Source organism: Mesoplodon mirus, assembly GCF_964341445.2.
Source record: "Mesoplodon mirus genome assembly, chromosome: 15".
NCBI classification, from domain to species: domain Eukaryota; kingdom Metazoa; phylum Chordata; class Mammalia; order Artiodactyla; family Ziphiidae; genus Mesoplodon; species Mesoplodon mirus.
Genome location: NC_138991.1, coordinates 50908869 through 50933604, shown reverse-complemented (window position 1 = coordinate 50933604; position 24736 = coordinate 50908869). Strand labels below are relative to the sequence as shown.

At 48.1% G+C, this 24736-nt stretch overlaps 1 protein-coding gene across 1 annotated transcript; it reads right to left on the bottom strand.

Annotated features, from left to right (window-relative positions):
• Window positions 1-378: 378 nt before the first annotated feature.
• Window positions 379-24026, bottom strand: CLEC19A (C-type lectin domain containing 19A; the record flags this gene model as incomplete). The annotated part of the gene is made up of 5 exons (XM_082644762.1): window positions 379-458; window positions 1937-2069; window positions 5251-5344; window positions 11164-11329; window positions 23939-24026. 5 exons carry the CDS (start codon window positions 24024-24026, stop codon window positions 379-381), a joined length of 561 nt encoding a protein of 186 aa, XP_082500888.1.
• Window positions 24027-24736: the final 710 nt, after the last annotated feature.

Genomic DNA, 24736 nt, shown 5'->3' with positions numbered 1-24736 from the left:
CCCCACCCCTCCTGCCCAGCCATGTGCATCTAAGCAGGGTCTAGCCGACCAGCATATGCCAAAGAGATTGCTTCAAGAATGGGCATGTGCCCTGAGCCAGGCCAGTGAGATTCAACTCTGAATCTAGAACAACCCCTGGACTTTTATTACTTGGACCAATAAATCCACCATCCTTCATTTATCAAGCCAGCTGAGTTGGTTTTCCTGTCACTCGTCACCAAGTGATCACTCTGTATCTTAAGATTTGCTTGTATAAAATCTCTGTCTGAGAGATTTGTCTCCTCTGTGTGTTTTACGTTTATTGAGTGTCGACTTTACATTAGGTACATCTACAAGTCGATGCTGGAGTTGGGCTTGCTCCGAGAGGGCGAGACTGGATCAGTGAATGGTCAGAGCTGCGATCTTGCAGACAAAGGGGAACTTTCGGCTGCAGGTGTTATCATTCCATGACCTCAGAGCTGTGATGGGAAAAAGCAGAGACTCTGCGTGAAGGTCCATCCACCACAGTAAAAGTAACCCTGCCATCCCACCAGAGTAAAAGTCCTCTCCCGTAGGCCTGGTGTCTACACTGGCATTCCTTTCTGCAGATGCTTAATGAGGCTGCTGTCCAGACTTACTCTCTCATAAGGCTAGTGTTGACTTGCCACTGTGGAGGAACAGGACAAGCCTCACCCAGAGTGGCCCAGCTCTGGCTCCCGGGATAGCAAGTCGCTGTGCCATGCCTCCCTCCCCTAATCAGAAAAAGAACAAGGAGCAGAGTGGGAATGGCAGCAGTTCAGCACTTGCATCTGGAGTAGATATAGGCTTGAAACCCAGCGCCATATCTGCTTGCTGCACAGACTTGAATAAATCACTTAACTTCTCCGAGTCTTGATTTCTTCATCTGCAAAATGGAAATATTAATAGTTTTTACTTCTTAAGATTGGTGTGAGCAGTGACGTTGTGGTTCACGATGATGGTGGTGATTGCTGATACCACATGCAAACCATTGCAGTCACTGTATGTCTCTTATCTTCTTTTTCCTTCACATCAACCCTGTGAGTTGTGTCATTAGCCCCATTTTGCAGATGGAGAATCTGAGGCACCAAGAGGTTAAGGCACTTACTTTGGGCTACACAGTTCATAAGTGGTTGAGCTGGGGTTCAGACAAGGACATTCAACTCCAGAGTCCATGCTCTTACCACTGTGCTGTATCAACTGTATCTCCTTCAATGCTCAGAACAGCCCTGTGGGTAGCAACGATTTTTTTTGCGGTACACGGGCCTCTCACTGTATTGGGCTCTCCTGTTGTGGAGCACAGGCTCCGGACGCGCAGGCTCAGTGGCCATGGCTCATGGGCCTAGCCGCTCCGCGGCATGTGGGATCCTCCTGGACCGGGGCACGAACCCGTGTCCCCTGCATGGGCAGGCGGACTCTCAACCACTGTGCCACCAGGGAAGCCCGCAACGATTTTTAAATCCATTTACAGAAGAGAAAAGGGAATCTCAGAGAGAATAAGTAATTGCCTGCAAGGACACAGAACTAGAAAGCAACAGGGCCAGTACCTGTACCCATCTGGGTACTCTTTTCACTACTACACATGGGCGCTCCTCCAGGCATCCCTTTGTTCTAATGTCCAGGGGCACGAGCCACCTCTGGTGCGTTGGTGAGATGACATAAAAGCACCATCCTCTGGTCTCTGTACAAGTTTCTTTCTTTTTTTCATGCTTCTATCTCTAATGTCTTTCCATCCAAATCACAGTTTGCATATCAACAACGCACCATTAAACATTGTTTAAAATGCATCCACCATAGGGAACTGCCACGCCCCTAACACCCCCTCACCCCCCTGTGACCTCTGGTCATTCTCCAAGGTGTTGAATAATTCACAGTTTCCTGGCTATCCCTGGCACCTCCCCAGCACCCCTGCAAGAGCCCTGGTCTCGAGGGCACCCACCGCTGGTGGGTCGGTACCATATTTGCACGCAGTCCTCCTCTTCTGGGTCCGCATGGATGCCATCGTCCGGCTGGCTCCCATCCCAGTAGCTATAGTCATAGGATGAGCCGTCTGTCCATTCAAACTGCCCTTCCTGGGGGGTTGCACCCAGAGGAAAGGAAGCAAGCCAAGGAGAGAAGGATCAGGCATTTGAGCCAGCTCCAGCTTGGGGTAACATTCTAATACCACCATATCTAACAGTGCAGAAGCCCTCACTTTTATCTGATATACTATTATTATTATTATTATTATTTTTTTTTTTTTTGCGGTACACGGGCCTCTCACTGTTGTGGCCTCTCCCGCTGCGGAGCACAGGCTCCGGACGCACAGGCTCAGCAGCCATGGCTCACGGGCCTAGCCGCTCTGCGGCATGTGGGATCTTCCCGGACTGGGGCACGAACCCGTGTCCCCTGCATCTCAACCACTGCGCCACCAGGGAAGCCCTGATATACTATTATTAACCACCATTACTGAAACTGAGCAGGACCCTACAGGGCCCTCCCAGGTACAAAAGCCCCTCCATGTTCCCTGCCTCTTGTTTTCAGAAAAGTTATAGTCTCCCAGACCTTCCCTGAGTCACAAAAAAGCAGGCTCAAACAGTTAATGATTAGGACAATAGAGTCACAGAATCTTTAGTTCCTTCCTGAAAGATATAGATCACAGTGTCCTATGCACATTCCTGAGTTGTTTTGCAGATATTATGACTGCCATCAGAGGGAAAAAGCTAACTGCATGATGACCAGACTGCAGCCATGACATAAGCTGCTCCATCTTGAGCAGTACTGAATCTATGGCTAGCTCAGTGCCAAGAACTGGCCTCAAGGAAGTGAGAACAAACTGACCCTGGAGTTGAAGATTATGCTTAAAACAATCAAAATGATGCTGATCCAACCACCGCATGACCAGTTTCAAGGTGATTGTCGGAGCTGGCTGTGCTGTTCTGCTCATAGCCCCCCTGCCTATGCACCCCTGAAACTCCCCTTTAAAGCCTTTGTCTCCTAACCAGCAACTGGGAGATGGTTTTGGGGATGCTAGTCCGTCATCTCCCCAGGTTGCCGGCTTCTGGAATAAAGTATCTTTCTTGTTCTACCAACCCTGTCTCTCGAACATTGTCTTTTGAGCAATGAGCAGCCAAACTTGAGTTTGGTTCTGGCTCTGGCTGGTAACATTACTAGCTGCCATTTGTTGAGGGCTCTGAGCCTCAGTTTCCACAACTATAAAATAGAGCTAATATTTCCCTCAGAGAATTATTGAGAGAATTGAATGAATTAAAAGCATTAAGAGACTTAGCTAGTGCCTGGCATGTGGTGCCTAGGCTTGAAAAGAAAACTATAAAAACAAGTCCTTTTACTGTATCATTTGTTATTATTATTCTTAGGTCTTGTTATACAAGTTCCTTAACTCTAAGTATATTCATAAGCCAATTTTAAAGTTACTATTATAATGGGACATTTTGGTTTTTTAATGTTACAACTTCTATACAAGTTTTTGCCAGATGAATTCTATTGATTTTTAAAAATATCTATACTGAGTCTGGCCACTATTGATATTTCTGCTACTTTTTTTTTTTTTTTTTTAATATTTGTTTATTTGGCTGCACCAGGTCTTAGTTGTGGCACGCAGGATCTTTGTTGCGGCATGCAGAATCTTTAGTTGTGGCATGCAGAAGCTTTTTTTTTTTTTTTTTTTTTTTTGCTGTACGCAGGCCTCTCACTGTTGTGGCCTCTCCCGCTGTGGAGCACAGGCTCCGGACGCGCAGGCTCAGCGGCCATGGCTCACGGGCCCAGCCGCTCTGCGGCATGTGGGATCTTCCTGGACCGGGGCACGAACCTGTGTCCCCTGCATCGGCAGGCAGACTCTCAACCACTGCGCCACCAGGGAAGCCCCATGCAGAATCTTTTAGCTGTGGCATGCAGGCTTTTAGTTGCAGCATACATGTGGGATCTAGTTCTCTGACCAGGGATCGAAACCCAGGCCCCGTGCACTGGGAGCACGGAGTCTTAGCCACTGGACCACCAGGGAAGTCCCACTTCTGCTACTTTGACAGCAACTTCAACCACCCTTAATGAGCTCTCACAGTGTGCCGAGCACAGGCTAAGTCCTTTACATACCTTGGCCCATTTACTTTTTACAACCAGGCACTATTATTGTCATCCCATTTTACAGCTGAGGAAACTGAAGCTCAGAGATGCAAAAAAAAAAAAGTCCCAGTCACCTACCATCCAGTAAGTGGCAGAACAGGAGCTGGAACTGGAACCCTATCTGAGGCAGGGCTGGAGGCATACATGCAGGAGAGATGCTCAGGATACAACTTCTCCATGGTAAGTGTGGAGACCAAATCTCCAGGTGGAGTGTGCCATGATATTGCCAGGTATGAGCTCTGGCCCAAGCCAGCCTCTTTGGCCTTATTCTCCACCATTATTCCACTCACCACTGCGCCACTCTGCATCCCAGACACACTAGTCTTTAATGTCCTTGAGTGTGCCGTGATCTCTCCCACCTCAGGACCTTTGCCCATGCTGTGCCCTCTACCTGGAATGCTCTTCCTCCGGCTGATTCCTATTTATCCACTAGATGTTAGCCTAAATATCTCTTACCCAGGGAGGCTGTAGCAGCTGTAGATGTGCACTGCTCAGAGCTCCTTCAGGAGGACCAGCTGAGGAAGCATGGCTGACTGAAAGCCCCTTGGACCCAGCACTGTATTCACAGTGAGACTGTGCTTCCTCCATGCTCTTCCCAGTTAGTGACTTAGCATGTCAGGGGTATTAGTGCTGGCTTGCTCCTGCCCAATGAGGGACTCCTGGAATGGGCATCCTTTGCCTGGGGACACCCCACTGGCTTAGCTAAGACTTTCCAGGGTGAGCTGTGATCTAAGGCTCTCCCCACTCAGCTGTTCCCTCCCCCTCTTCTTTCACAGGGCTCAGACCCACATCGTGGCCTGAAGGTCTTCCCTGCCTCTTCAACCCTCCCGTCTTTTTTCCTTCGCCAATGTTTTCCCTCAAAAGCCTCTTACCCATCCAATCACGTTTTTGTGTCTGCTTTTTGGAGAACCCAAACCTAAACAGAGGCCATCCCTGGCCATCCAATATGTTCCCATAATACCCTCTTTCACAATGATTATCATATTCTAACTGGGTATTATCGTGTCTGATCTCTCTGTGTGCTGGGCACATAGCAGTGACCTGGCACACAGGTTCCATGTGAAAGGCTGGTTAAATCAAAATGGAATCTTGGCTGGAACTTCCAAAAGGGCTTGATGGTCGGCACTTCCTCACCTGCCTGTGATCGTGAAGCCCTGTCCAGATGTCAGCTGGGATCCCAGGAACACAGCTGTTCACGAGGTCATACACAAAGACATTCTCCTCCCAGCTGCGAAGGTAAGAAACCCGGTAGCATGTTACTCATTGCCTCTTGCCATAGGATTGAGTTGAAAATGGACAGAAGTCTTTGTTAGCCCTCCCAGACCAAAGTAAATAGAGGATGTGATGCAGTCCTGCTTTCTCTTTTTCCTTTTTAAACTAAGGCACCCATATGGGCTGTCCTCTCAGGGGCATCTCTGGATTTGGTCCAAAGCAGGACTCAGCATACACTGTTACTCATCCTAGAAATGTAAAAACACTAGCAAACAAGGTGGATTATATTGAAGAGACAAAGAAAGGAGCTGACTTTGCATTGTACACATCAAATAACGAAAATCTCCACTGGATGTTTTTGCTCTTTCTCAAAAGCCCTCCTTACGGCGCCAGTCCTTACATAGCCTCCTCCCTCCTAATCCTTTCTCACAGAACATCTTCAAGATCTTTTGTTTTGCTGGAAAATTCAGCTCAAGGCCTGAAGCTGCATAGACGACTCAGCAAAACCAAATCCTGCAATTATCAGTCCACCCTCTTCAGCAGGTATCTTAGGCCATTCAGGCTGCTACAACAAAATACCACATACTGGGTGGCTTATGAACTACAGGAATTTATTTCTCACAGTTCTGGAGGCTGGGAAATGAAAAATCAGGGTGCCAGCATGGTCAGGTGAGGGCCCCTTCTGGGTGCAGACTTCTTGCTGTGCCCCCATATGGCAGAAGGGGGCAGGGGAGCTCTGTGGGGCCTCTTTTATAAGGGCACTAACCTTATTCATCAGGGCTTCACCCTCAGAACTTAAGCATTTCCCCAAGGCCCCATCTCCTAATACCATCACATTGGGCATTAGGATTTCAACATATGCATCTTGAGGGCACACAAACATTCAAACCATAGCAGAAGGCACTGGTGTCTTCTTGGGGGATTCTCACCTCCTATTTCAAAGAGCTTATAAAGTAATTCACCCAACAAAAGAAATTGATGGAGGACCCTGGAGGCAGTCTGCTGCCAAAAACAACAGAGAAATAGGGATGGATGAATGGATAGATAGACAGATAGATAGATAGGAGCACAGAGATTTTTTTTCTTCAGGTCATTAAAATGTTTCTTGAGCACTGATTTCATGCCAGGTACTATGCCGAATGTTTTATATACATGAACTCATTTCATCCTCACATCAAACAGGCACAGCGGCAGATGCTACAGGTTACCTACCTCACAGTCATTCCTAATCCTTTTGCCCGTTGCCTACAACCAAATTTAGGAAGGTCAGATTTCACTTTCTCAGCCTCCTTTGCAGCTAACATTGGCCATCTGACCAAGTTCAGCCAATTAGATGTATGGGGGAATTGGTAGAGGACGTCTTGGAAACATTCTCCTCCCCTATAAATGGAGAGTGGTGTGTGGAAAAGGCCCCAGTTTCCACCACTGCCTCCCTTCCTGGGGTTGTAGCTGTGTGTAGACATGATACTTGGAGCTGCTGCATTGGAGGCCCTGGAGGGGGGCCAAGGCAACTGCTCACCTAGTGCCTCAATATCCATGAATCTGGGAAATGTCATTTGCAGAGATGAGAAGGGTGGGCAAGGGATGTGACAGAAAACGAACAAATAACAGGCATGGTTCACTCAAGCAGTTCACAGACCCAGAGGGACAGATCCCACTGGACAAGGGATTCCACATTTTTGGCTTCCACATGACACTAAAAGGTGAACATTGGTGTGTTGAAGAAGTCATTACAAAGTAATAATAATCAGCCCCAGACCTAACAAACACCTAACCAATAACTCACTTCAAAACAAGACTATGTTGAGGTACCCTTTACATTACAACGGTGTATATCTGCTCCCATTGGCGTCTTCTAAATCAAGGGTCTCCAACCCCCGGGCCCTGGACCAGTAGCAGTCTGCTGCCTGTTAGGAACTGGACCGCACAGCAGGAGGTGAGCAGCAGGCCAGTGAGCAAAGCTTCATCTGCCGCTCCCCATGATCCGCATTACCGCCCGAACCATCACCCCTGCAACCCCCGCCCTGGTCCGTGGAAAAATTGTCTTCCACGAAACTGGTCCCTGGTGCCAAACAGGTTGGAGACTGCTGTTCTAAATGACCACTCTCTACAGGCTGCCACCTTGTCTAGAACACCCACCACTAGATTTCCTTTTGCTTGAGGCGTTGGTGGCAAGTCAAAGCACACATATCTACTCTCCTTAATTTTGTGTTTGTGGAACACATTCTTAATCCATCCCAGAAGCACTCAGAATTCTGGCTCTCAGAATCCTTCTCAACACAGTGCTCTAGGCAGTCACATGCTGGGCATTGCTAAACAAATATTGTTATGAACTGAATGTTAGTCCCTTGCCCCACAATTCATATGTTGAAATCCTAACCCCTAATGTGATGGTGTTAGGAGGTGGGGCCCTTGGGGGTGATTAGTTCATGAAGGTGGAGCCCTGTGAATGGGATTAGTGTCCTTATAAAAGAGGCCCCAGAGAGATCCCTCGCCCCTTCTGCCATGTGAGGACACAGCATGAAGATGACCATCTGCAAATAAGGGAGTGAGCCCTCACCAGAACCTGACCATGATGGAGCCCTGATCTTGGACTCCAGCCTCTAGAACAGTGAGAAATAGATTTCTATTGTCTATCAGCCACCCAGTCTGTGATATTTTTGTTATAGCAGCCTAAAAGGACTAAGACAGATATTATTAGAGGCAATGGAAAGGAAAGAGGGTGGGTGAGTCAAGGCTTACTTGCCCTCGGAAAGATGATCTGACGTGCGCACGCTAAGTAAGCACTGACCTCTTGAGACGCCCATAATTATAATTAATAAAAATAATAACAGCTCCCACCATGGAGCATTGAGTTACCCAAGCACTTGTGTAAGAACTTCAGATGCATTTTTATCTCCTCTAAAGCCCCTCAACCTTAAAGTCAGTGTGACTACTTCTATTTCCCAGCTGAGGACTCTGGCTCAGAGAGTTTGTGGGACTTGGGCGAGGTCGCCCAGGTAGGAAGTGGTGGAGTGGGGACCAGCCTAGGGCTGACTGACTCTAATGCCCTCAATCAATGCACATAACATTGCACAGGTTTCTTCCTTTTGAACATCTGCTGCCCCCATTCCCTAAGCTTCCCAAGCCTTCAAGATCCTGATCCAGGCCTAGTTCTTCCAGGAAAGCCTCCATGAGCACCCTCTATCCAATTCTTGCCCACCTGTAGCACAAAGTTTCCATGCTCCCCAGGGCAGGCTGGTTGGTTTAGTTTTCTATTTCTGATGGGCTGGTCTCCCCAAAGAGAGAGACCAACACGGACCCACACGACGCCTTTTTTCTATTTGACATCTTATCTCACACCATCAACAGGCTCTATTCAATGCCGATGTTCCAAGATAGTGTGTTCTGTCTAATATCAGAGTGGTAGATTTCTGGGGACAAAGTGCACTCCAGTCCAATGGGTCTTTGCCATTGGTCCTACCCAGCTAGGCACTGGCATCCCCAAGTGCCCCTCTCATGCACAATTCACGGTATCCTACATCAACTGCTGAACATGCATGGTGAGCGGTCATCTGGGGGAGTGGCTGCCCAGCCAGTTTAGCACTAGTGCCATCTTTGCTCGGTGGCACCTGCTCAGGAAACTATTTCAATATTTTATTGCATTTTCCCCATATCTGGTCAAAATAACTGGGAGATAGAAAGGCCCAAGGTGCTACTGCAAGTAGTAAGCAGAGATCAAATGAACTTAATTCAACTGTCACTTGAAGCAAAGATGGAAATTATTAGGTAAGCTGAAAGTATGAAAACCTTAAACTTTAATCAGATGCTCCATGAACATAAGTTGATAGTGTGCTTAATTATGAAGGAAAAGAACAAAATTACAAAGCATGAAAAAATGCCAGAATTAGAAAATTGGATTGTGTCTCAAAGACAAGATGAAATTAGAGATTTTATAATATTGTCTAGCTTTATGGGAACTGAACTTATAACAGATGAATGCGTTGTGCAAATTCAACTTTTCTACATGTTTTTGGGAAAGTATTATATACCAAAGTGGAAAACTACCTGTATAAGATAGGAAATGCTGGTATAACATTTGGGAAACGTTAGTATAAGAGAGAAAAAGAGGGATGTCAGGACTTGAGAAGAGAAGAAGGAGGTAAGTTTAAGCAGAAAGGAACAGGATCTGGGTCAGGGGCTCTTGGAAAACCCCTGAATTTGGCTGGAATCCTTTCTAATGCCTATTAAACCAAGGATAGATTACATGCACTGTGAGACAGGTTGAGCCGTCCTTCCTGTGGACTGGCCAAAGGGAAATCTTCATTTGGAATCACGTTTAAATTTACTGTTTATTACATATATTTCATTTTCCTCTGTAGGTTGGTTATTTTTGAGAACTTATTTTATCCATCTTTATAAATGCCAGTCACGTGCTGTGCTCTGTATCATAGGGGATTTGACCCCCAAAGATCGCCTTTCCCAGGCTTCCATGTCAGCTGCCCTCCATGTAATGGGAGGCACTGATGGGATGGATGGGAGGGAGAGAGAAGCCAGGGTATTTCTTTCCCTCTCTGCCTGGGGAGGTGCTGGCAGGGGCTGTCTGCCTTCTGTGGCTCTAGCTCCCATAGGACTGGCCCGCCCTCCAGTTAGGGTTGGAGTTGGCTTCCTGCTGGTGTGAATCTCTAGATACACTACTGCTTCTTTAAGTTCTCAGAGTCCATCACTTGTGTATGTATGAAATTCTCTCTGTGTTAAATGTTTGTAGTTGTTCCTGTTTTCCTGGTCAGACCCTGACTACCTCACTATATTCTTCAGCACCACCAAGGATGCAGTGGGTGCTCAATAAATCTGCTGGATGAGTTGATGCAAGGATTCAAGACTTCTTTGGAAACTAAGATTGAGGACCCCTTCCCCACTCTTAACAAAACTCAGGGACTCTAAAGCATAAAGAACCAACCGTCATTGTAACTTCAAGTCTCTGAGATTCTTGAAAAATGAGGTAAGATTGTAAATTTGTAGTTTAGTGGCAATGGAACACATCACACCTGGCTTCAAAGAACCCACAAATCAGCAGGGAAGACAGATGTGAAAAGAAGTCACTAAAGTGATGAAGAAAGTGCTCCTGGAGAGGTGGGTGGTGAGTGCAGTCAGGTGCCGTCGAGTCAGGGGTGATTTCGGTGGAAAGATGGCAGAACTGAGTCTGGAAGGTTAAGGAAGTGTCTCCCTGGAGGAGAAGATAGGGACGGGAATTCCCAGCGGAGGGAACACAATGTGCAAAGTATGCAGGTGTGAATGGGCTGGACCACTTTGGAGAGCTTCGAGATGGTGAGCATGGCTGGGGCTTAGGAGGCATGGAGGAACACTGAAGGAGGCCTTGGTGGGTGGGCTATGGAACCCAACTGCTCAGGTTCAAATCCCAGCTCCACCACTTTATAGCAAGTTACCTTCTTGGAGCCTCAGGTTCTGTATCTGTGAAATGAGGATACTTACCTAATATGGTTTGCGGGAACTTGATGCTTATAAACTCTTAGCAAATAAATGTCAGTTATTATGTCTTATGTTATGTTCTTTACATACATATTATGTGAGTTATATCATAGGGTCAAACCCCCTGTGATACAGAACAGGGCACAGCACAAGATCGGCACTTATAAAAATGGACCTTCCAGCCTGCTGTTTGCTACCCTTGCTAAATGCTTTGTCCTCTACTGCCAAGGCCAGTTTCAATGAGAAATTGGGCTGAATAAAAGCTGCAATTACCAAAGGGAAACGCCAGTGGGACACACCATTCTCCACACCCCTTTCCAAAGGGGGTGTTTGGTCGGGCTACAGAGGACAGAGGAGTCCACTCACCTGTGGATGGAGGCCAGTTTGGCGGACTTCCTGCCGATGGAGAACTCAGAGCAGTAGAAGTCAGCCTCAGCCCAGGTCTTATTGAGAGGGAAAAATCTATAGCAGTGGCCTTTGAACTCCATCCAAAACAGTGGGCACAGGGAAGCCTGGGGCAGCTCTGGCATGGCTGGGGGCAGAGAGAATACGGATTGGGAAGAAGATTGGCCGTGCAAACGTTGATGCTACAGCTTATGACATCTTTTTAAGAATGAAAGTAAAAAGTGTCGCCTTATGATTAACACATACCTAAAGTTTACAAAATAATAAAAGTAATATGTGCTCATTATAGAATCCTTGGAAAACGTTACTACATTAGAGTGTTTTTCTTCTTGTCATGTTGAATGCAAAGATTTTTTTAAAAATGCAGTTGTGATTATATTGACCATACACCCCTGTCAGTATTCTGATTTCTAAAAATTAAGAGTATAAGCATTTCCCCTCATGTCATTATAAATTTTTGTAAACATTGTTTCAAATAGCTCTTTAATATTCCCTAGTGGCCCCCCTAGAGTTTATTTAATCATTCTCCAATTTTGGGATAATTAGATTGTTTTCTCTTTTTAAAAAACAATTAGAAATAATCCTGAGATGAAAAGGCTTGCGCATAAAGTTTTTGCAGCATTTCTGATGATTTTCTGGGGATAGATTTTTAAGGCTTTGATACAATTTGCTAAGTCGCCTCCTGAAAGCAATTTATACTCCCACGGTGATGTCTGAGAGTGCCCACCACACAGAGGCCTTGCCTGCGCTGAGTGTTATTTAATGGCAATCTTTGCAAATTTTATAAGCAAAAAAATGGTATCTTATTTCAATCTGTACTTCTGGGCTCTCTGGCCAAGGTGTATATTTCCCTACTGTAGTCAAGACTATTTATATCTTTAGCCCGTGGAACTACTGGGGCTCAGGATGTGTTCTTAATTCTGAAAAGGGACAAATAAAAACCCCATGTTTGGGCTTCCCTGGTGGCGCAGTGGTTGAGAGTCTGCCTGCCGATGCAGGGGACACGGGTTCGTGCCCTGGTCTGGGAGGATCCCACGTGCCACGGAGTGGCTGGGCCGTGAGCCATGGCCGCTGGGCCTGTGCGTCCGGAGCCTGTGCTCCGCAACGGGAGAGGCCACATCAGTGAGAGGCCCGCGTATCACACACAAAAAAAACAAAAAACAAAAAACAAAAACCCATGTTTGAGACACTAAAGTTCTCCAAAGTCTCAGCCCCTCTGGAGGCCTCTTAGCATATACTTTTTTTGGAAACCACGACTGAAGATGACTGACTGGGGGAGAAAGGCATGCTGAGAACCTGCCTGGAACTCAGTTGGGTGGCTCATCTGTGAGTGCAGGCACCGGGCAGTGGTGACATTGTTAGACTGGGATCCAGAAGCCCGGGTGCCAGCTCCAGCTCTGCGCCTGACATGCCATGTGATGCTGGCACATTCCTTCCCTTCTCAGCTGTCCGACTGGAAGATCTTTGGGGTCCCTTTTGTGATGCCCAGGGGTGTGAAATCTTGCCTTCAAAGCCACTGTAATAGCTGGCTGGGCTCATGAATAAGGAAGTAGTGGACCACCTTTACTGAGCATTTATGATGCGTCAAGCACGTAGAGGGAAACTGAGACTTAGACAGGTTAAGTGACTTGCCTGAGATCATCCTGCTGGTAGTAGGCAGAGTAGGGATTTGAACCCAGGCCTCCTGACACCAAAGTCTTTGATTTTAAAATCCACATGATGGGCTTCCCTGGTGGCGCAGTGGTTAAGAATCCGCCTGCCAATGCAGGGGGCACGGGTTCGAGCCCGAGCCCGGGAAGATCCCACATGCTGTGGAGCAACTAAGCCCGTGCGCCACAACTACTGAGCCTGAGCTCTAGAGTCCGCAAGCCACAACTACTGAGCCCGTGTGCCACAACTACTGAAGCCTGCATGCCTAGAGCCCGTGCTCCACAACAAGAGAAGCCATGACAATGAGAAGCCTGCGCACCGCAACGAAGAGTAGCCCCCGCTCACCGCAACTAAAGAAAGCCTGGGCGCAGCAATGAAGACCTAACACAGCCAAAAATAAATAAATAAATAAATAAAGTAATTAAAAAAAAATGTATTCCTTGTAACATAAAAAAAAAAAAATCCACATGATACTTCATCATGGGAAACCAATAAGGCTGAGGATGGTTAATCATGTGTCAGCCCCTACTTCATCAGGTTGCTAGGTCAACTCATTGGGTCAAATAAAGTCACCGAGTGCTTGGCATATATGGATGCTCCATAATAGTACGATTATTAACGATTAGCTCAGGGTTTTATCACTGAGGTTAATGGGCTTCAGGGGTCCAGTGAATCCCTTGAAATTAAATGCAAAATCAAAAGTCTGTATGCATGTATGTGCACACATACGCATCTATATTAATTTTTCTGGGGAAGGAACGGGACAGTTGCTTTAGTCAATAGAGCTATGCTGGGACTTCCCTGGTGGTCCAGTGGTTGAGAATCCGCCTTCCAATGCAGGGGATGAGGGTTCGATCCCTGGTCGGGGAACTAAGATCCCACGTGCCGCGGGGCAACTAAGCCCGCGTGCCACAATGAAAGATCCCGCATGCCGCAACTAAGACCTGACGCAGCCAAATAAATAAATAGATAGAATTTACTTTAAAAAAATAAATAAAGCTTAAAAAAAAATAGAGCTATGCTAAGCAGGCAGCTTCCATCTGGGCTACCTGTCCCTGATGAGAGCCATTGGGCTTTCCTGTTTGATCAGAACCAGCCCTTCCCCCATCCTAGGCAGCTGCGCTGGTCAGTCCTGCCTTGTCTCACCTCTCCCCACCAGTCCCGGCCAACTGTCTTTCAGTGTGTGCCAGTATCCAAACTGGAGCCAGCTGATTCAGAATTTGCTCTCTTAACCCTCCCTTACATGGCAAAGGGAGAGAACTCTTGCTTATGGAGTTAGGGGGCTCAGGACCTCGGCCCTTCCCTGCCCCTCCTTTGACTTCGGTCTCCTCCTTTCTCAGTTGAGAGCATTGGTCTAGGAGGATGTTGCCTCGATGCTGAGAGGGCTGAAGGACCCCTTGTGATGCTGGGCGTTGCTGAGCTCCCTGTGGGGACTTTTGCCCATTCCTTCCACACAGAGAGATTCGGCTGAATCATTCCCAGGGGTCTGCTTTTGGAGCAGTTCCCCCTTTGCATGGATGAGAAGCAGCAAATCATTTCCATCTGCTTTCCACCCATCACTTGTAACCGAGGACACTCATTGGTGAAAACGTGGCCACGTCTGTCCAGGTGTTGGCTAGAATAGTTAGCCCAAGAGTATCATACTTGCTGGTGCTAAACCACTTTCCCCACTCTCACCCGTCCTATAATTATCTTGCACCCTAACTATTCATATTAGAGATGGAAGTAGGGGATGTAACCACCCCAGTTTGCCCAGGACTGTTCCAGTTCTAAATCTGAAAGTGCCACATCCCAGACCCCCCTTAGTCGATCACCCTGGAGCACCGATTCTCAACCAGGGGTGATTTTAATTCTCAGGGGACATTAAACAATGCCTAGAGACATTCTTGGTTGTCGAAAATAGAAGTCGTGGTGCTATTAGCATCCAGTGGGTAGAAGCCAGAAATGCTGCTAAACATCCTACAATGACCAGGACAGCCCCACAGCAAAGGGTTTTCTGACCCCAAATGTCAATAGAATCCTCGCCCTAGATGGAAGGCAGAACTCCAAAATGTAAAATAACCGCACAGGGCAGCAACACAAAACATCACAGCAAACGTCCACATTTCTCAGCCTATCTGTAGTTTCTTTAACAAAAATTAAGCCACACAACCGATTAGAAGTAGAGTTTGTGGGGCCTCCCTGGTGGCGCAAGTGGTTGAGAGTCCGCCTGCCGATGCAGGGGATACGGGTTCGTGCCCCGGTCTGGGAGGATCCCATATGCCGCGGAGCGGCTGGGCCCGTGAGCCATGGCCGCTGGGCCTGCGCGTCCGGAGCCTGTGCTCCGCAACGGGGGAGGCCACAACAGTGAGAGGCCCGCATACCGCAAAAAGAAAAAAAAAAAAAAAAAAAAAAAAAAAAAAAAAAAAAAAAGAAGTAGAGTTTGTGTTATTTTTCTAATTTTGGAGTTAAAATATATAACTATTATAAACCCATGGCTTAAAAGCCCCGGGGCATTGCTAGAACACTGTGTCTAAATTTAATGGTACAGACTTCACCAAAGGAGCTGCAGAGGGGAAGTCTTGCATTTCCTCCCTGAGTTTGGGAGGAAGCTGACAAATTTCATCATCTCTCTGACAGAGGCAGGATTGCCCCCTCCCCACTTGGCGTATCCTTTCCTGTAAGGTGGGACTCTTCACGGGTCTCCTCTCTGTGAGAGGGCCCGAGTCTCATCACTCCCTCCCTGGTGTGGATGTGAAGCCCGAGCTTCTGTATTAGGGAGGCTGACACCACACCCAGCGCTCTGCCGTGCATGTGCCCACTGCTTTGGTTTCCATCTCTAACTTTGTTTCCCGCCCCTGGTTGCCCTCCTCACTTTCTTGGAAGCCCAGCTTAATTTTCCAAGGATGTTTGTAAAGTTTATCTGTATTTCTGGATGTCTATAGTGGAGACGTTTTCTGTTCTCTAATTTACCATAAGGTCTGATCTGGAAGTTTCCACCCTCTTTGTCCTCTATCTCTTTTTCTTTTCCTTCACTTAAAAAAAATTAAACTTTTTATTTTCAAATAAATTTAGATTTACAGAAAAGTTGCAAAGATATTATACAGAGTCCCTGTATAACCTTCATCCAGTTTCCCCTGATGTTAACATCCTACATTCCCACAGTACATCTGTCATAACTAAGAAATTAATATGGGTACATACTCTTCAGTAAACTACAGGCGTTATTCAGATTTCACCAGTTTTTTCTTTTTCTGTTCCCAAGATCCAACCTAGGATACCCCATTACATTTGCTCTACCTTTGTGATTTATTTGATATCAAATATTATAGTATAGCTGTCTTTTTTTTTTTTTTTTTTTTTTTTTTTTTCTTTTTGCGGTATGCGGGCCTCTCACTGTTGTGGCCTCTCCCGTTGCGGAGCACAGGCTCCGGATGCGCAGGCCCAGCGGCCATGGCTCACGGGCCCAGCCGCTCCGCGGCATATGGGATCCTCCCAGACCGGGGCACGAACCCGTATCCCCTGCATCGGCAGGCGGACTCTCAACCACTGCGCCACCAGGGAGGCCCAGTATAGCTGTCTTGATTAAAGCTACTGTTCCTTTCTTTCCCCAGAAAAATGCACAGTGTACACACACACACACACACACACACACACACACACACACACACACGGCATGCGGGATCTTAGTTCCAGACCAGGGATCGAACCCGTGCCCCCTGCAGTGGACACGTGGAGTCTTAACCACTGGACCACCCAGGAAGTCCCATACACACACAGTTTTGATTAGACAAAACTGACAAGAATTGGCTGGAACTGACCAGAATTGTCTAGCATTGTTGGATATTTGCCCCAAATCATCTTTACCTCCTCTCTTTCCCTCTACGCACATCCAATCAATTTTTAAGTCGTTTATTCCATCTCCCAGCACCTCTCCACTTCCCTTCCTTTCCTTCCTGTCTTCCTCCCTCCCTCCCTCTCCCTCCCCCACTTCTGTCTCTGTCTCTTTCTCTTTCCCTTCCACATTCTTCCTCCCCCTGTCATCTCTCACGGAGACCTCGTCAATTGCCGCTTGGCTGTTCTTCCTGCCTTAGCTCACCTTCCAAATCCAGAGGGATCCTTCCAACACCCTGATCTCATCTCACCGAAGCCCTCCAGGAGTGCCCATCACCCTCAGGAGCAGGGCTCCCACCTGCCCCTGCAGCTTATCCCCTGTCGCTCACAACATGCTCCAGGTTTGCTTCAGCTCTTGCCATTTCTCAAAGTGTGTCCACATCTTTGCAGATACTTCCCTTGGCCTGTCTTCGGCCAATTCGAGTTTCTTCTTTGAGTCTCAGCCACATGGTGGCTTCTTTAGAGAAGATGAGGTAGGAGGCTCTCTAAGAGCTCCTAGAGCCCCTCATCCCTCCTTTCACGCATCCCCGTGAATTCTTGTTCAGTCTGGCCTCCCCCTGCACAAGGTCTGCTGTGATCATCCCTCTCCCCAGTGCCTGGCACATAGTAGGTGTGCAATAACTAGTTTTGAATGACTAAATGCATGCTAGGAAATCAAATGCTGCTTCTTTGGGTCAACTGCCCCTTTTGGGGGACAGTGGTGAGAAGGGTGTGGACACCGCCCATGTGCCCTGATGCCTCCAACCTGGTGTACCTTGACTCTAGGATGGCGTGCCTGGACTTTTCTAACTCAGCACTGAAGGTAGTTGACTGATCCTGGTTTTCCAGATTACTTAGCGCCATGACTGCTGTTTGGAGCAGTATCAGCCTCACCAGGGAGCTCGTTAGCAATGGAGAATCTCAGCCCCCACCTTCCCGCCCTTCTCCCCACTCCTGGTCCCTTTGATTTTCTCCACTGAGCAAGCGGTGGTTATGGATGCCTGGGGTGAAACATACCAGAAAATGGGGCTGTGACAGGTCACTGCTCAATTACTCCCCTTTCCACCTGGGCAGGCAAAGGCCTTTAATTGGGAGGACCTGGGAGGCAAAAAGGAGCCACTGGCTTGCACTGGGATGATAATGAACTCCACCCTGCCTGGCAACCCCCTACCTCTGGGATTTTAGAAACGAGGAATAGACTTAGGACTTTTTTCTTTTTCCTTTCTTTTTTAAAAAAAATATTTATTTATTTGTCTGTGCTAGGTCTTAGTTGCAGCATGCAGGCTCTTAGTTGCAGCACACAGGATCTAGGTTCCCTAACCAGAGATCGAACCCGGGCCCCCTGCATTGGGAGCGTGGAGTCTTAATCACTGGACCACCAGGGAAGTCCCTTAAAGGACTTTCATCAACCTGGAACCCAGAGTAGCCTTTGCTAATCTGTGTCTCTCTGGTGAAGAGATCTCTATAGCTTTATAGCTTGACACTCAGGTAGTGATGGTGACATTATAACCAGGGCCAACCCTACTGAGCTTCCGTCTGAGCCAGGCATTGTGTCAGGTGCTTTGTACATATCAATTCATTTGGTCTTCATACATCCTACAAGGTAGGTACCACGATCATCCCCCTTTATAGATGAAGAAACCAAAGCACAGAAAGGTTGAGTAACTTGCCTGAGGTCACACAGCTCTTAAGTGGCAGAGCTGGGTTTTGAAGCCAGGCTGTGTGGCTCCAGACCTAATTTAGAGATTCCTGCTGCATTTAAGCCCATTTCCTTTTGTCTCAATCTTGATGGTCTGGCTCTTCATTCATCCCCTTATTCATTCAACAAGTCTTATTTGAGCACCTACTTGGTCTCAGGTAGTTGGCTATGTGCTGGAGATACTGTGGCACACTACACAGAGGTGACCTCTGACCTCATGGATCTTACACTCTCTGGAGGCTGACATTAAGAAAAATAAGCACAGAAATAAAATGTCATTGATATGCAGTTAATATGGATTTGTGTCATGCAGGCAAAAACTTGAGGGAGCAGCGCTCAAATTATTTTAGAAACTGGTCTTCTCTTTGCCCCCTTTCTCTCCCTAGTTGAACTGGTGGCCACCCCAACCCTGCCTTCAGGGTGTCCACTGGTGATTATGACAGGACACCAGAGTGAGTCCCCTTCTGGATGGGGAAAATAAAGGTGTTGCCACAGGAGCACCTAAAAGTGGCACATAACCCAGATTTGGAGATCCAGGAGGCTTCCTGGAAGGGGTGATGTGAGACTGCCTACTGAGACCTGAAGGATGAGGAAGAGTCAGAGGAAGAGTGTTCCAAGTGGAGGGCACAGCATGTGCAAAGGCCCAGAGGTATGAGAGAGAAGGGAACATTTGGAGAATTGTAAAAGGTTCAGCCTGGCTGGGAATCTGAGAGAGGGATGAGGCTGGAGGTGACAGAGGGGAGGGGTGGAAGCGGGGTAGGGATGCACAAAGAAGCTTGTTGCTCTGGAAACCAAGAGGCCAAACTACATGGTATTTTACTTCAATTAGCAGCACCAAAGGCCCCCAGGGTCTCCCAGCTGGGGTGGGAGTCAAAGCCTTTGGAAGCTCTGAGCTTGTTAAGGAAAGAGGACATGCCACCGGAGTTCAGGACTTGTTTTTTTAATCTCTCTCTTTTTAAAAGAATAAATTGTCACCTTCCCACACCATCTGGCTGCTCGCTCCCCTGGCCCCAGTCCAGCTGCCCACAAATACACTACCCTGCCTCCTCCTGCCCAGATCAGCCTTGAGAGCCAGCTGGGAGTGGAGGGGGAGGCTCTGGGGGCCACATTGGCGGCCTCCCCGCCACCACCCACCCGTCACTACTGGGCCCCAGATGTCCCAGGGGGTCGGAAGTGTCTCCCAGTGTCTGGGAAGGTGGCCACTGGGAGGGCTCAGTCACCTTCATTGCCTGCTGTCTCCCTGGTCCACACATCCCACCCTCAGTGGGCCCTTCCCAGTGAGCCCTGGCTCTGGGGTGCAGAACTGCTGGTCCCAGGCCTCTCATGCCTCAGCTTTGTTCTCCCTCCTTCCAGGCTGCTTTTGTGGTCACATGATACAGAGGAGCCAGCACTGGGTGATTTTTTATATTGCTCATAACAGTGGCCATTCATTGCGTGGTTAATATAACCGTTGAGACCAAACTGGGAGGGGTATCTGTATCATCCCCATTTTATAGGTGCAGAAACCGAGGCTCAAAGATGTTAAGTCACTCGCTCCCACAGCTAGCAAGTGGCAGTGTCAGGATGGGATTCAGGTCTGATGGACTTGAAAATTCCTAAGCACTACAGTGCCTCCAGAAAACATCTTTTTCTGGTCTTGGTTTTCTCATTTGGCAAGACAAATATATTAAACACCCAGTTTAACAGCATTATGGACTGAATGTTTGTGTGTCCCCCTCCAGTTCATATGTTGAAGCCCTACCCCCCAGTGTGATGGTATTTGGAGCTGGGGCCTTCAGGAAATTAGGGTTATATGATGTCATAAGGGTGGACCCCCATGATGGGGTTAGTGCCATTAGGAGAAGAGGAGAGACCAGAGCTCTCCTTTCTGTGGCCATGTGCAAGCCAGGAAAAGAGCTCTCACCAGGAACTGAATTGGTCAACACCTTAATTTTGGAGTTCCCAGGCTTTAGAACTGTGAGAAATAAATTCCTATGGTTTAAGCCTCCCAGTCTATGGTATTTTGTGATAGCAGCCTGAGCTAACTAAGACCAACATAATTAAGTAATAATTCAATGTTTCCTGGGTGCTTATTTGGCTTGAGGTCTGTGCCCTCAAGTTGCTCACAGTCTGGAGGGAGGAATGCATAGCACACATGGCAATGAGTCCTCATATACTAAGGGACATTCTAGAAATATACAGAGGGCTCTGTGATCATAGAGGAGGGGGAGGGAATGGGTTAGAGTGTCCAGGCGGGGGTACTCTAGGATCTGACTCTATGATACAGACTGGAGGGTGGGGAAGGGTGTACTCTAGGAAGTAGGGACACTCAGTTGCCCAAGCCTCTGTGCTCCAGCCTCAGAGCTTAGACTCTGGAGTTAGATGACTCCAGTTAGAAACTCACCTCTTTGTGCTTCAGTTTCCACATCTGTAAAATGGGCATGATGATAGTGCCTACTTCACAGGGAAGCCAGTGCCTGGCTTATAGTAGGTGTTCTAGTAAACATGAGATATTACAACAGAAACAGCCTGGGCCCTGGAATAATCCTGGTGCTGAGTGCACAATACCAGTTTCTTGGAGGGGAGAGGAAGAGGCTACGGAACTTGACTGATTCTCCCTTCCCACCCCTGAAGCCCTGCAGAAGCAGGCACTGAGCATCAAAACGCTTTGCTAGAATTTCCTTTGCTGTGGAAAGTTCTTGGGCTCAGGAGCCAGGGAAAGGAAACTTTTTTATGGTTATGGTTGAAGAATCATAATAGCAAATATTTATGTAGCTTTTACCAGGTGCCAGGCCCTCTTTTAAGCACTTAATATTTGTTAATCCATGTAACCAAAGTGATCAAAGCCAGGTTCAGAGAAGGGTTTTAGGAAAAGGATCTAGTCTGGCTAAATCCTTCCCAGTCTTTCAGAAGTGTCTAAAGGTTTGTTTCCAAAGCAGATCTAAGGGTATGGCTGGGTTGCACTATTTGCATATATTTGCGTGTTCATGAAAGGTCCAGAGCAGTGGGATGAAGGATGGAATGACCCTGTTCTGTTTTGTACCTAAAGGCTCGGGATGCAGGAGAGGAAGAAGAACCAGGCCCACTTTCAGTAAGGAGGGCTATGGTTGTGCGCCCACCTTCATGGTCTGCAAGGGCTCACCAAGACCCCAGATAAGGCTTCCCTAGTCGCACATCAACACACACACTCACACGCACACACACACCCACTTGACACACGCACACACACTTAACTCACACGTTCTCTACTGCACTGAAATCACTTTCCTCTAGCAGATTTATCCACTCAGGCTTGAACTGGGCTTTCTGCTGGACTGGACGGATGATGACCTTGGCCAGATTATTTGGCCTCTGTAGGCCTCAGTTTCCACAGCTGTATTGTGGAAGGATGGGGCCAAGTGGATTTCCGGGACCCTTCCTTCCAACTCCAACTCTGAGGTGTACAAAGTTGCTGGGTTGGAAGGGATCTCAGTCTCCTCATCTGTAGAGTGGGACTGAGGCATGGGGCTAGATGTCTGGAAGTTCCTTTTTGAAGGCATTTTGTCACAGCAGAAAACTGTGTCTCCAGGTCAATTCTATCATAACATCAACAACCACAGTGGCAGAAGTAGTAAGGTAATAAGCCATTTTTCAAGTGCTTTCTATGTGCTAAGTGCTTCACTTGCATCATCTCATTGAAGATTCCCCAAAACGTTTGATGGACACCATTATCATCCTCACTTTCCACAGGAGGAAACTTGAAGCTCGGAGAAAGGTCCCATGTCCTCAAGCTAGTGAGAGAGAGAGGACCCCCTATCACTCCCACTCTCAAACTCAGCCTCAGGACTTTCCTCTTATGCTGGGCAGAAAGGCAAGATCTTGGAACACACAAATATCTTTCAAGGATATTTTGTCCAACTTCTCTCCTACTCACCCATTGCATGGACGAGGATATTGAGGCACAAGAGCAAGCAGGCAAAGACACTGTTATGGACTGAATGTTTGTGTGCCGCCCAGATTCCCATGTTGAAGCCCCAACACACAATGTGATGGTGTTTTCATGGGGTCTTTGGGAGGTGATTAGGGTTAGATGGAGTCATGGGGCCCCCATGATGGGATCAGTGCCCTTATAAGAAGAGGAAGAGAGACAAGAGCACTCTCTCTCTCCACCATGTGGCTACTTGCAAGCCGGGAAGAGGGCCCTCACCAGGTAACAGATCAGGTGGCATCTTTATCTTGGACTTGTAGCCTCCAGAACTCTTCCGGTTGTTGAAGCCACCCAGTCTGCGGTATTTTGTTATGGCAGCCCGAGCTGACTAATACAGACACTCAGAGAGTTTATGGCAGACCAGAGCCCCTGATGCTTGCCCAAATGAACTGACCACCCTTTATCTCCCATCACTAGGGTTACCAGATTAAAAAAAAAAAAAGAATTCCCAGTTAAATTTGAATTTCAAATAAACAAGGAATAATTTTTAGCATAACCTATATCCCATGCAATATTTGAGACACTTACAGTAAAAAATGATTTATTGTTTATCTGAAATTCAAATTTACCTGGACATCAGGTATTTTACCTTGCAATCTTATCACCCCACTATTTAAATTCCCCTCAACACTGTAACTGCCCAATAACATGGCTTTATGGGGATCTTACAGATGTTTTATTACAGTTAGTTTTATTTTAATGGGGACAGAAATAGTATCTCTGCCACAGAGTTATTGTGAGGATTAAATAAATCCATATGTAAAAAGTGCTTAAAACAGTGCCTGGCATATAGTGAGGGCTATATTGTTGTTATTGGTATTATTATAGTTTTTAAACCATGTTTGGAAAGAACCCTCCTGGTAGAGGTGACGGGCAAGATCTTCCACCTTGAAGGGCCTGAAGGACTCTGGACTCTTCCTACCCCAGAGTCAGCACCCTAGCCTCCCTCTTGCAAGGGTGAAGAAATTGAGCTCATTTGAAGCCCCGCGTCCCCCAAGTGGGACACTGGGAGGCCACATGCCCGAGCCTGATGGACCCCAATCCCTGGGGACACTGAATATCCGCAGAGCTGGGTGTCACAGGGCCAGGCCGCCAGGGAGGTCACTAGAGGGACAACTATGTCCTCCTGAGTGCCCAGCTCCCTGGGAACAGCTGTCACAGCCAAGGTGGGACTGCGGAGCCCAGATGCCAAATCCCTAACAAAAATACCATCTCCAGATCTTCCTGTGGTGCCAGGCACTTACCCCAGATTATCTCATCTCCCTTGCACAGTAGCCCCAGAGGGTGCCACTGTGACCACCGTTTTCTGAAGGAAACTGAGGCTCAGAGAGGTTAAGAAACTTGTGCCAGGTCATACAGCTTTGAAGATGCAAAGCTGGGATTTATCACCAGGTCTCTTTGCGTCTGGCCCTAGCACAATGCGCATGAGCTGGAGGGAGAGCAGCTGGCAGGGCTGGCAGGAGGCTCAGCTTGGCCCCCCAGCATTCCTTGGGTCAGGCAGGCCTGCAGCCCAGGCAGCGAGGCCTCACTGACAGCTCAGGCATTTGCGGGGTGTCCTCCTCTCCTCCCGGCCCTGGCCCCGTGCTCACCTGGGCTGATATTGATGTCCGTTTGCGGAAAGGCCTGTGCGGAGAGGAGGGTCAGGACGGCCGCGGCCCACAGTCCCCACCTCTGCATCCTGGGCCCCGAGAAAGCCACCTCACGGCCTGAGCAGAGGAGAGAGGCCCTGCCGTGGGAGCTCGGGTCCGGACGGCTCTCCTGCCCAGAGCTCAGGAGGACCGGGTAGACCCCAGTCTCCTCCCCCGCCCCTCCCCTGACTCCTGTTTCCTCCCTGCACGGCCTCGGCCAGCTCAGAGTGACAGCCTGAAAGCCGCCCCTGGCCGGCCCCCTTCGGGGAACTCAGAGGAAGCGCAGCCCTGCTTCCGAGCCACCGAGTGGCCTTGGGCACGTGCTTGCCTCCCTTGAGAGGAGTAAGATGGGACAATAGCAGCGCGCGCGTCCCTGCCTGGCACAGCAGATAAAGCATCCATCTCGGAGCCCTAGGAGGAAGTAGTACCAAAAGGTAAACATACAAGTCAGCATCTAGGGCAGAGGTCTCCTGGGCCAAAGCGAGCTCACCTGTGGATGTGATGTGTTGGGTCCGTGCTGTGCTTTAAAATTTCTAAAACTTCGTTGTCAGGGTGTAAGATCAGGAGATTTTAAGTATAAGTCGAGATCTCTGCCTCTGCTGAGAATCTGAAGATCTGACAAGACCTTGGCCTCCTTTGCACCTGGAAACAATTACGCGGAGCTGAGAAAGGGCTCCCCCTGCAGGCGGGGCCCCAACGTGTCGGCCCAGCTCCAGGGCATTGGATTCCCCAGAGCGAGGAGGAAGGGCAGGCGCGTCC